The sequence below is a fragment of the Dacryopinax primogenitus genome (assembly GCF_000292625.1).
Source record: "Dacryopinax primogenitus strain DJM-731 SS1 chromosome Unknown DACRYscaffold_16, whole genome shotgun sequence".
NCBI classification, from domain to species: Eukaryota; Fungi; Basidiomycota; class Dacrymycetes; order Dacrymycetales; family Dacrymycetaceae; genus Dacryopinax; species Dacryopinax primogenitus.
Window position 1 is genome coordinate 366855 of NW_024467213.1, and position 10312 is coordinate 377166.

General features: G+C 56.1%; 6 protein-coding genes across 6 annotated transcripts in view; 5 read left to right on the forward strand and 1 right to left on the reverse strand.

The window, feature by feature from the left end:
• Positions 1-350: 350 nt before the first annotated feature.
• Positions 351-750, forward strand: DACRYDRAFT_110003 (uncharacterized protein; the record flags this gene model as incomplete). The annotated part of the gene is made up of 2 exons (XM_040768984.1): positions 351-500; positions 547-750. The coding sequence occupies 2 exons, from the start codon at positions 351-353 to the stop codon at positions 748-750; spliced, it is 354 nt and encodes a 117-aa protein (XP_040626185.1).
• A 1344-nt stretch (positions 751-2094) lies between these two features.
• On the forward strand, positions 2095-3913 carry DACRYDRAFT_56177 (MFS transporter; the record flags this gene model as incomplete). The annotated part of the gene is made up of 7 exons (XM_040775359.1): positions 2095-2260; positions 2311-2407; positions 2453-2683; positions 2732-3067; positions 3119-3212; positions 3260-3508; positions 3560-3913. The coding sequence occupies 7 exons, from the start codon at positions 2095-2097 to the stop codon at positions 3911-3913; spliced, it is 1527 nt and encodes a 508-aa protein (XP_040626186.1).
• Positions 3914-4193: 280 nt separating this feature from the next.
• On the forward strand, positions 4194-5834 carry DACRYDRAFT_118035 (uncharacterized protein). Its single transcript, XM_040770511.1, has 4 exons — positions 4194-4340; positions 4413-4887; positions 4952-5585; positions 5634-5834. The coding sequence occupies exons 1-4, from the start codon at positions 4224-4226 to the stop codon at positions 5701-5703; spliced, it is 1296 nt and encodes a 431-aa protein (XP_040626187.1). The 5' UTR covers positions 4194-4223; the 3' UTR covers positions 5704-5834.
• Positions 5823-8022, reverse strand: DACRYDRAFT_82391 (phytoene desaturase; the record flags this gene model as incomplete). The annotated part of the gene is made up of 6 exons (XM_040776564.1): positions 5823-6352; positions 6403-7156; positions 7212-7286; positions 7342-7486; positions 7578-7798; positions 7870-8022. 6 exons carry the CDS (start codon positions 8020-8022, stop codon positions 5823-5825), a joined length of 1878 nt encoding a protein of 625 aa, XP_040626188.1.
• A 237-nt stretch (positions 8023-8259) lies between these two features.
• On the forward strand, positions 8260-8860 carry DACRYDRAFT_23882 (uncharacterized protein). Its single transcript, XM_040773436.1, has one exon. It carries the CDS (start codon positions 8527-8529, stop codon positions 8728-8730), a length of 204 nt encoding a protein of 67 aa, XP_040626189.1. The 5' UTR covers positions 8260-8526; the 3' UTR covers positions 8731-8860.
• A 1269-nt stretch (positions 8861-10129) lies between these two features.
• DACRYDRAFT_23883 (uncharacterized protein) overlaps positions 10130-10312 on the forward strand; it is a 3382-nt gene continuing 3199 nt past the window's right edge. Inside the window, exon 1 of the mRNA XM_040773437.1 lies at positions 10130-10294. Within this exon, the coding sequence (XP_040626190.1) occupies positions 10275-10294 (20 nt within the window). The 5' untranslated portion in view covers positions 10130-10274. The remainder of the gene's footprint in view (positions 10295-10312) is intronic.

Sequence of the window (10312 nt, forward strand, 5' to 3'; positions counted from 1 at the left end):
TAACATCAGGCATGTGTAGAAGGGGGTTCAAGATGACTTAGAAACTGCTTGTAGACTAAGGAGTTTCCTCAGAGATCAAATCTGAGGGAACTCAGCATCACTGTACTACTGTTTATATACCTTGTAGGTGTTCACCAGAAGCCCAGGAGTCCAGGTAAATTCTGGGGACTCCTACAAGTGTCAGATAGATGTCTTAGCAACACCCCTAGGCCTCCCAAACCTTTCCAATAAATTGTGGAGACTCCTACAAGTGTCATCTTGCATCCCACTACTCCCAGTAGGGGCCTTTAGCACTGCTATGTCTCACCCCAAGTGTCTGGTCACAGCAGTCTTGTGGTGTCCTCTGCACAATGGCCACTGCCATTGTCCTAAGGCAGTTACCAGCACAGGAAGTTCCAGGGGCTTGTTGTTTCATTGCTCCTAGGGCAAAATGGGTGGCCAGGGGTGGTAACAGGCAGTGCCCTGACACTCAGGAAAGGCTTGGGATTGTCTACAAACAAGTGAGTGTTCTCCCAGCATTTGTGTTCCTACTAACTTACCTTGCAGATCTGTGAGAAGTGTCCCTACCTTGAAAGGTACACTGATGGATGGGCAACCAAGGAGCTGATCAAGCAGACGTTGAGGAATCACCAGAGTAAGGCACAAGATGATGCAAAGGGGAAGAAGAGGAAGCCAAAGGCAAAGGCGAAGGAGGTTGAGCAGGAGCAAGTGGAGCTGGGGCTGGAGCTGGAGGTCAAGGAGGAACAATAGACACTGGAAAGGACTGGCTAAGTTTCAGAAATACTGTACCATACCCAATGAAATGAAATGCATTGTTACACATATAACAATGTCTGACAGTGTGTTTATCAGTACTCTAGAGCATGTCCTTTCAGCAGGAAGGATGTTCTTTTCAATTATTTAAATTGTATTGTTTTTTTAATCTAATCTATTATTAAAAAGTACCTACTTGTACTACAAAATGGGTATTGAAAGTTGCTTTTTCCTATTGATAGTCAATACATTGTCCAACAGGGACTTTGTATTGATAATCAATATGCAGGAGTACTCAGTGCACTGGATTACAGTGCCCTGTGTACTCCCGGGAGGTATGAAAAAAAAAACCCTTTTTTGTTTGCAGTGGTTGATGAGTGCTACTGAGGTTTTCAGGCACAACCAGAGGGTTAAAGCTTTAGTAGAGTAGTCCGATTCAGCCGAAACACCCAAAGGAGGATATATGTTTGTCGGTTGGCCCCACTACAGAGATTGGTGAGAGACCATTGGGAGGGACGAGTGGAAAAACCCTTTGTAAAAGACATGCAATGCGGAAGGGGAAGATGCAAAGTAGAGTTTACGTCATGGGGTATGTGGCTGAGCAGATGCCCCCGGTGCCGAAAGATTCGGAAGCGAAGGGAATGCGGAGCCGTGACACCTCGTGCCGAAATGGTGTTGAACGAGCAGCGGTCCATGACCATACCCCCGCATGGAACTGTCCGAATTGAATGAGAGTTGTTGAGGCGCGGTCGGAGCAGGGGACACGAGAGTGGATAAAAGTGAGCGGATCGGGATACATCTGGGGCAGATGACGCTGATGTCCTTTGTCTGCCTCATGCAAAAAGGGTCAGGGTTTTCGGTCGGCATTTTTCACCTGCCGACCATTGACCGGCAACAGGGGATGTGTCCGGGTTGATGAATGGTTGCAGGTGCTCTCCCCGCACAAAGGCTGCTCTGTGCTCGCTTCTTCCCCACATCCGTACATGGCGGAAATGGAAATGTCTGAGAAGTTCATCGGCGCTTGTCCCGACTAAACCTAACGGGAAGATTCTCACGCCCAATCAGCGCACAAGTCTTCGGACTTCGAGTCAAGCTTTGGCTGTAAAAAGAACTTCGCCTGCGGACAAGCGATAAAAGCCCGTGCCTGGAGTCCGCGTGCTCTGGTTTGCGCGTCTCCTTCTGTTCCCTTCTGGTGCTCTTCCCCCATAGCCAATCCTTCTCTACAAGATGGCCTCTGTCAACGAGCCCAAAAGTGTCGATGCCCCCACCACATATGCCGATGTCGAAGCTGAGAAAGCCGAGCTGGAGCAAGCCTACGACGCCGATGCCGATCTGGCCATGATGGCTGCCGTCCATGGGGACGACAACCAGCTGCTTACGAGTGTGGGCAAGGGGCTGCATGAGAGCGCACTCGCGTTGAGCGATGCGGAAGTTCGCAGGCTCAGGTGGAAGATCGACTGGGCTATCGTGCCCTACGTCTCCCTCCTCTACCTGCTCAGCTTCCTTGGTCAGTGATCAACCCTTAATACGTGGGATCTGAGACTGAGAAAAAGATAGATCGCGTCAACATCGGTCAAGCTGCCACCGCTGGTCTGAACACCGACCTCAACCTCGTCGGTAATGAGTACGCAGTTGCCCTGTCGGTATTCTTCGTGTACGTTCTTTTCCGATCTGTCATTCCCTCGCTGACCTCACCCAGATCGTACGTCGCCGTCGAAGTGCCTTCCAACCTCCTCCTCAAGAGGCTCCAACCTCATCGCTGGATCTTCTTCATTATGGTCACTTGGAGCATTATTATGATCTGCATGGGGCTGGTGCATAACGCTGCCGGCTTGCAGGCGGTCCGGTTCTTCCTCGGTTTGGCAGAGGGAGGACTGTTCCCGGGTATCAACTACATGCTCACGACGTGGTACACTCGAGAGGAGCAGAAGTGAGTCCACCCCTGTCTCACGAAGAATCTCGCTGACATTCAGCACAGCATGCGAATCTCCACCTTCTTCGCAGGTGCCACACTCGCCGGCGCCTGGGGTGGACTCCTCGCCTTCGGCATCCGGCACATGGACGGCTTGGGGAACAAAGGCGGCTGGGCATGGATCTTCATCCTCGAGGGTCTCCTCACGTTCGTCTGCGCCGTCCCTGCCTTCTGGCTCGTCCAGGACTTCCCGGACGACAGCAAGCTCCTCTCGCCGCATGATCGTGCCCGCTGGCTGCACAGGCTCAGCAGCTCGCAGGGAGTCACTAATGCCCAGCTGCCATTCTCGTGGAAGCAGGTCAAGGATGCGTTCACGGATTGGAAGACCTACGTATATGCGCTGTGAGTGTGCTGGATTTAGATGTGGGTGGGGTGGGTGCTGATGAGAAACAGGATGTACATCGGCATTGCAGAGCCGTTCTATTCGCTTGCACTCTTTACACCCGCAGTCATTACCGGTCTCGGGTTCTCAAATGCCAATGCTAACGTTAGTCCTCTACTTTATCTCTTCCATCCCTGCTGACCCTGCGATAGCTCATGACCATCCCTCCGTACGTCGTCGGCTTCCTCACAACACTAGCGACAGCCTACTGGTCCGACCGCGTGCTCGTACGCGGGCCCTTCATCGTCGTATGGATGACGATTGTCATTATTGCGTATATCATCCTTCTGTGTGATGTCAGCGTTGGCGTCAAGTATTTCGCGCTGTTCTTGGCTGTAGCTGGGGATTCGCCATGCATCGCCAGCTGCATCACGTTCATCGGGAATAACGTGGGGCCTACTGTGAGTCTCCCAGGAAATAAGAATATCCCGGTGGCTGACAAATGGAGATAGTACAAGCGCGCCGCAGCCATGGGTTTCTTCTTCACGATCGGCAATTCCGGCGGTCTCGTCGCCTCTAACGTCTACCCCACCCCCAGTTCCCCACGGTTCATCGAAGGGCACAGCATCGCTCTCGCCTTCAGTGCGATGGCCATCGTCTGCGCTCTGATCATCAGCATCCACAACTACCGCACCAACAAGCAGCGGGACGAGAAGTGGGGTGTGCCCGCCGCGGATGGGAGCGAGTGTTCCCCGCTGAGGGCGAGTGACCCTGTGCTGCTGAAGAAGTTTGGACTGGAGGGGTTGGCCCCGCATCAGATTATGGAACTGGGGGATAATCACCCTGCTTTCCGATATATCTGGTGAGGGAGGTTTCTTGCTAGTCTGGGACAGATTTCTTTACGTATGTCATGATAATAAATGAACGTTACAACGACGAAATGGTTCTCATGTGAGCATGGTGGTTGTGCATGCCAGTTGCGGAGGAATGGCTTGTCCCCCCGCCGCCCCCTCGTGTGCTCAAATGAAATGCTCCCGCTCATGCCCGCCGCCCACGCCCAGTAAAGTATCAAGATCCGACAAACATTAGAGAGGCGCTCAACAGTACTTTTACTCTAACTGCTCACTTCATACACTCTGCTGAATACGATCAAGTAAATACTCTGCATGAACGGACATGTTGAACCATAAGGACCCGAATAATAGGCGTGCGAGCTTCAAGCTGCCTCCTCTGGCCAGAGCGGGGGACGCTCAGGAGGCGAGGAGGCTGGCGGCGTTAGAGCAGCAGCAGAAGGTGTGCCCACAAGTTTGGATGAATTCCCGTCTATGATCTCGGTGACGAGGTCTTGTACTGACAACGCTACAGCGGCGAGAGAAAGTGATCGCAATCTCACGAGGATCGACATACTTCGCCTCCCTCGCCCCACTCACACCAGAATCCGACTCTTCCCCACCTTCACCCTCTTCTCCAGTCCAGTTCTTCCCCTCGACCGACGCACCCATCTCCCCTCCAGCCGAGTTTCCCCCTTCCTCACCCACCCACACCCAGTCCCTATTCACGCTCAAGAAGCCTCAGAAACCGCGCAAGTCCGAACAACGATGGGCCAACAAGCTCATGTATGCTGAGGTGCTCGAGCTGGGCGGGTCGGGCCCGAGGATGGAGGTAGACCGGGAAGTGGTGGTGGATAACGCACCGCTCGTTACTGGGCTTACGGTGCAGGATGTGGTGATGGGCGAAGATGGACTGCCGGAGGATATGGAGGAGGGGTGGGTCGCCCTCGCTCCTGTGCCTATAGGGAAGAGGTGTATGGCCGTCTCCTACGCTCTCGACAATGGCGTTGGTACGCCGTTCCCGTTTTCCTCCTGCATATCTCCGTGGCTGACCAGCACGCATGACATGAACAGTGGTCACCGCACTCCATTCCCGACTCTCAGGCCACCTCTTCCTCCGGTACGCCTCCCACCTGCCGCCCGATACGATCCTCGACTGTATCCTCGATTCCAAATGGCAGGACACCGGGCTCCTACACGTACTGGATGTGATGCGCTGGCGCTCCCAAGATCTCTCAACATGCGAAGCCGAATTCCGCTTCTGGTTCCTCCAGTGCCGGATCGCCGAGCTAGCGGTACACGCCCCACCATCAGACCCGCCATACAAACAACCATACATCCTCCAGCCAGTCCCGTTCTTCCTCCCTCCACTCACACCAGCAGTGCTCCTCATGAACGTACTCCCTCCGGCGAAAGTCGGGCGCATGATCCCGCTCCTTGCGCCCCTGCCTATGGGTGCAGTGGGGGATACGATGCCGGTGGACGAATACGGGCGTGCGATCCCCAACGCTGACTCAACTCCCGCGCCCGCACTCGTAAGCAACACGGTACAAAGCACAAGCACGCGAGAAACACACTGCGCAAGCGACGGCCTTCTCCTCTACCTCAAATCCTCTACCTATCAAAGCGGGTCCACCCCGCTCGCTTGCTGGGTTCCCAATATGCCCCTCGAAGGGGAGAGCGAGAGCAGGCTAGACGTCTTCGAGAGGTGCGTTAGGATGCGGCATGCGGAGGAGTTGCTCATCCTCTCCAATAGGCTGTTGAGAGCCCGGGCGGCTCAGATCAACCTGGCGAGCGGGAATGAGGTGACGATGGAGGAGGGTTGAAGCGGAGCGGTGGGAGTGAGCGAGCGAGGGAGTAGGAGCATCAAACAATGTATCATTTAACCTCAGTCTAACTACTTGTACTGTATCAACAACCCTAGCCCACCCCAGGCTAGTCAAGTCTAATACATCGCCCCGCGCAAAGTACGGCTCGTAAACACGGCCGAAACCCTCCTGTCAAAGTAAGCAGTCCCGTTCCCCACTCTGGCCAGAACGGCCCCGTATGTCCCCTGCAACCAAGCGGTGACTTCCTGTAGTTGGTCAAGAGTGGACAGGTGGCGGGAGAGCGTCCAAGTGAGGAAGAGGAAGAAGAGGAGTTGGAGAAGGGAAAGTGTGTCCCAGTCGCGTTTGAGCTTGAGCCTCATGTCCAGCTCTTTCTCTTTCTTCGGCTTCGTCTTTCCCTTTCCCTCCCCCTGCCCCTCCCCCTCAGCCCGAGGCACCCCCAAGCCCAAATCCCTTAACACATTCGTAGCCGTCAGCCTCGCTCCCGCAAGAATGATCGGCACTCCCGTCCCTGGATGCGTACTGGCGCCTACGAAATAACACCCTTGGATCGTAGGATGCTTTATCCGGGGACGGAAGGAGAGTACGTTCAGGAAATCGTGGGCGAGGCCTAGGATAGCCCCTTTGTCTAGGTTGAACGTTTGTTTCCCTGTGAGGATCAGCTGTTAGCGGGCAGGCGGGGGAGTGCATGGGACGCACAGGTAAGAGGAGTAGCGACCTCCTCATGGGTAATCCATTCTCCAAACCCCTCCATCCCCGCCCGTTCCAGCCTGGTGATCACCTCCCTCCTCGCTCTCTCAACCTGTTCACCCACCGTCTCCGGCTCGTCCCACTCCCCCCTAGCTAAATCCAGGAGTCCTTTTCCCAGCCCCACCTGCGGGTGCGGGTGCGGCTTCAGATGACCAGTAGGGACAAGAACGACCACGCTGTCCCCTCCCTCTGGCGCAGCTGAGGGGTCCAGCCGGGAAGGGACGTGGATGTAGAAACTCGGTTCCCTAGGCAGGGAATTATGCTTAAAGATGCTATCGAACGACTGCTGGAAGTCGTTTGCCAGGAAGACGTTGTGTGTCTGTAGCTGGGGGGCTTTCTGCGATAGAGACCAGTAGAAGCTTAGGCTGCTGCATGAGGCGTTCCGTTTGCCCAACGAGGCGCTGTACGCTGTTGGGGGGAGAAGGTGCTCGTAAGCCCATACAAGGTCGGCGTTGACCACCAGCACGTCGGCGAACAGTTCTTCCCCGGCAGCAGTGCGCACCCCCACTGCGCGCCTGCCGTCCGCCGAGAGGAGGATCCGTTCCACCGGTGTAGAGAGGCGGAAGACGGCGCCGTGCCGCTCCGCGATGCCTATGAGGGCGGAGACGATCTTGTGAAACCCGCCTATGGGGTACCAGATACCTTGCGCGAGCTCGGTGTATTGTAGCAGGGAGTAGATGCCGGGGGCTTCGAAGGGGCTCATCTGGGGTTGGGGTCGTTAGCGCCCAGCGCCTACATGAGCAGTAGGAAGCGCCTACCCCCATGTACATCGACGCGAACGTGAAAAGCCGCCTCATGCGCTCAGTGGTAAAGTACCTACAGGCCCTAGCGTACTAGCCCATCATGATGTAAGCTGATCACCAGGGGGAAAGGAGGAGGAGGACATACGACAGACTCGAACGGATGAAGCTCGAAGATGTGCCTGAGGAAGGCGGGCCGGAACATCGATAGCAAGGAAGGGAAGTCGAGGTTGAGGACATGCTTGACCGAGAGCTCGTAGTGCTTGTGCGCTTCTCTGAGGAAACCGAGGTACCTGGGGGGGGGGAGGGGGGGGGAGTCAGCGAGCCGTCCTATCCCATCCTACAACTACCTTTGCCCGTACGAAGGGTACGCGCCCGACTCACCGATAAAACCCCCCCTCACCCTCAAACCTCTCAATCTCCAACTTCATCCCCCCCAAATCGCTGCCCATGCTCACCCGTTCCCCATCCCCAAAATGCACCGCATAGTTCAACTCGCATTTCCGGAGCTCGACGCCCTCGGCTTCGAGGGTTGTGTGGAGGTCGGTGAAGGTTTGGTGGAAGAGGGGAGGGAGGAGGAGGAGCGAGGGGCCGCGGTCGAACCTCTCATTACGCGACACACGTCAGCTCGACCGACCTGGCAGCACGCGGACGGGGGACAGAGGGAGGGACTCACGTGCTCCCCATGATAGATCAACGAACACCTCCCACCTGTAAACTCGTTCTTCTCGAGCACTGTCACTTCCAGCCCTGCGAGGGCGAGGCGTGCTGCGGTCGCGCATCCTCCTACGCCGGCGCCGATGATGAGGACTCGTTTGGGCTGGGACATGGGTGTTTACTGGGTGGGGGCGTGGGGCGCGGGAGGTGGGAGGGGGGGGAGCAGGAGGGATACATATACCCCCAGAATGGTCACCGCCGATCCAGCATCCCAGAATACAGACATAGGCCCATCGTCGATCTCCATCTCACTTCTTGCCAGTTCAGGTCATCATCGATCGAACTTTGACTTTGGATCCAGACAGGTCAGGGATGAGGGTAGAGGGCGTACGTGAGGACAGATCAGGGGGACAAAAGTCCGTAAATAACCGTAAATGACAGTCAGGACAGTAATAGAGTGAGCAGAAGCAAGTAAAGGAAGACGTCCACCACTACACAGTACTAGTACGAGTGAGCAGATGTCCGCCGATAGCCGATCAACAAAGACTTCTTCTTTCATCATGACACGATGTCAGCGTCATCCACTACTTATATACCTCAGATTTACTTCTTCATCCCTTCCTCTGCAGAGTGCTGGCATAATATCGACCTTCTGATCAGCAGCAGTTAGGGAAGCATGTGGGCTGTGAGCTGCTGGGGGTTTGGTGGTGATCCACTGGGAATAGAAGGTGCATTTCCCTTCTCCTATCTTCCCCCTATCTCCGTCTTCCATCTCCCATCTCCCGATTCCACCCCATCCCATCTGCTCAACAATCACACACCTTCTGTACCTTCTGTAATAGTTACAGCTACAGTACGAACCACTCGAGAGTACTATTAGTCATCTCCTGCGGGCCGACTCCCTCTGCCTCTGCCTCTGCCTCAACTCCTGCTCCTCGTGTACGTGCTTCTCCTTCTCCTTCATCGCTCGCTCCCCCACCTCCCCCCGATCGTCCTCCTCATCCACCCCTACCCCCATCCCCATCCCCATCCCCATCCCCTCCAGCTCCAGCTCGGTCGGCCGCTGCAGCCCCACAACAGCCCAAAGTCTTCTCACGCCCTCCTTTGCCCATTCCCACCCCTTCCCCTTCCCCTGTCCCAGCCCCAGCCCCTCCGCTCCCCCCTGCAAGCCCCAGCCCAACCCCTCCCCCAAGCCCAACTCCCCCGCCCTCCTCCTCAGCTCCCCATCCTCCCCCACCCGGGTCCTCAACCCCTCCTCTTCCTCCCACCTCTCCCCCAGCGCCCGCCTTAGACTTCGAGACCTAGGGATCGCCAGCTGCTCCAGCCGGAGGAACGAGAGTTTTTCACCTAGGAGGTGGAGTCTGGGTAGGAGTGGGAGGAGGGGCGGGATCTTGGGGTGGGAGCGCGGGAGGAGGGGGAGCAGGGAGGGGAGGAGGAGGAAGAGTGTTTCCCGGAGGAACCAGAGGTTGTCGTGCCACTTTTCCCCGTTAGCCGAGCAGGTAGATGGTGTAGAGACACAGAGGGCGTACCATATACCCCCCACCCTCACTAGCGTCAATATCGATCTGCACATGCTTGAGCACCCAGCTCTCGCCCACCAACATCAGTCCCAGCAAGCCGAGGAGCCAACCTCTCCAGCTCTCTCTCCCAAACCAAGATGAGCACAAAACCATCCACCAGGCGCATTCCGTTGCGTACCCCAGTGCGCGAGCCGAGAGGGCGTAGAGCGCATACCCCGGTTCGGAGGTGCAGAAGGTGCAGGAGAGAGAGGAGTGGCCGTACCGCACGTAGGTGTCTCGTAGGGGGAGGGACTGGAGTAAGCGGAGGATGTGGGGAGTGGCGATGCTCGGAGGGCAGCTGGAAGGCGCGAGATGGAGGATTGTTTGGAGGGATGAGACTGGGGCGGAGAGGGGCGCGTGGAGGAAAGTAAAGATATTTGCAGGGCGGGAGAAGAGCAGGAGGAGGGAGTGCTGCACTGTGTGAAGTAGGAAAAGGAGAGTGAGTGCCTGACTTGCTCGCTGTGGGAGGGGAGGTGCGGGGGTGCGCTGGAGAGAGCGGAGTTTGGGCAGGGATTGGAGGAGAAGAGGGAGGAAGAGGAGGAGCAGAGTTGTGTATGGTTTGAGGGATTCAAGGAGGGGCATAGGAGGGAGTGGGTATATTGCGAGGGGGGAGAGCGAGAGTGAGGGGAAGGGAAGGGACAGGGACAGGAGGGGGGGAATGGGCGTTTAGTGCACGTGGAGATGATTCCGTTTCTAGCCACATCTGTGAGGGAATCGGCCATCTTCTGTCTGTACTACGTGATGATGATGATGTGCCCGAATAGCGTCAACTGGGTGAAGATGAACGATCGACGGAAATGGGATGAAGAATGAGTGAAGGAAAGGGTATAAGTCCAAGTGAGGATTGAGAGTGGTCGATATCGCCATGTCCTCCTATGCAGAGATGTACGTCCCTCCTCTCCC

Bases quoted from the DNA above. Each gene is read 5' to 3' on its own strand.
- DACRYDRAFT_118035 (XM_040770511.1), top strand. From the start codon at position 4,224: ATGTTGAACCATAAGGACCCGAATAATAGGCGTGCGAGCTTCAAGCTG. The intron at 4,888-4,951 runs GTACGCCGTTCC...TGACATGAACAG, and splicing joins CGCTCTCGACAATGGCGTTG to TGGTCACCGCACTCCATTCC. The intron at 5,586-5,633 runs GTGCGTTAGGAT...CCTCTCCAATAG, and splicing joins AGGCTAGACGTCTTCGAGAG to GCTGTTGAGAGCCCGGGCGG.
- DACRYDRAFT_23882 (XM_040773436.1), top strand. From the start codon at position 8,527: ATGTGGGCTGTGAGCTGCTGGGGGTTTGGTGGTGATCCACTGGGAATA.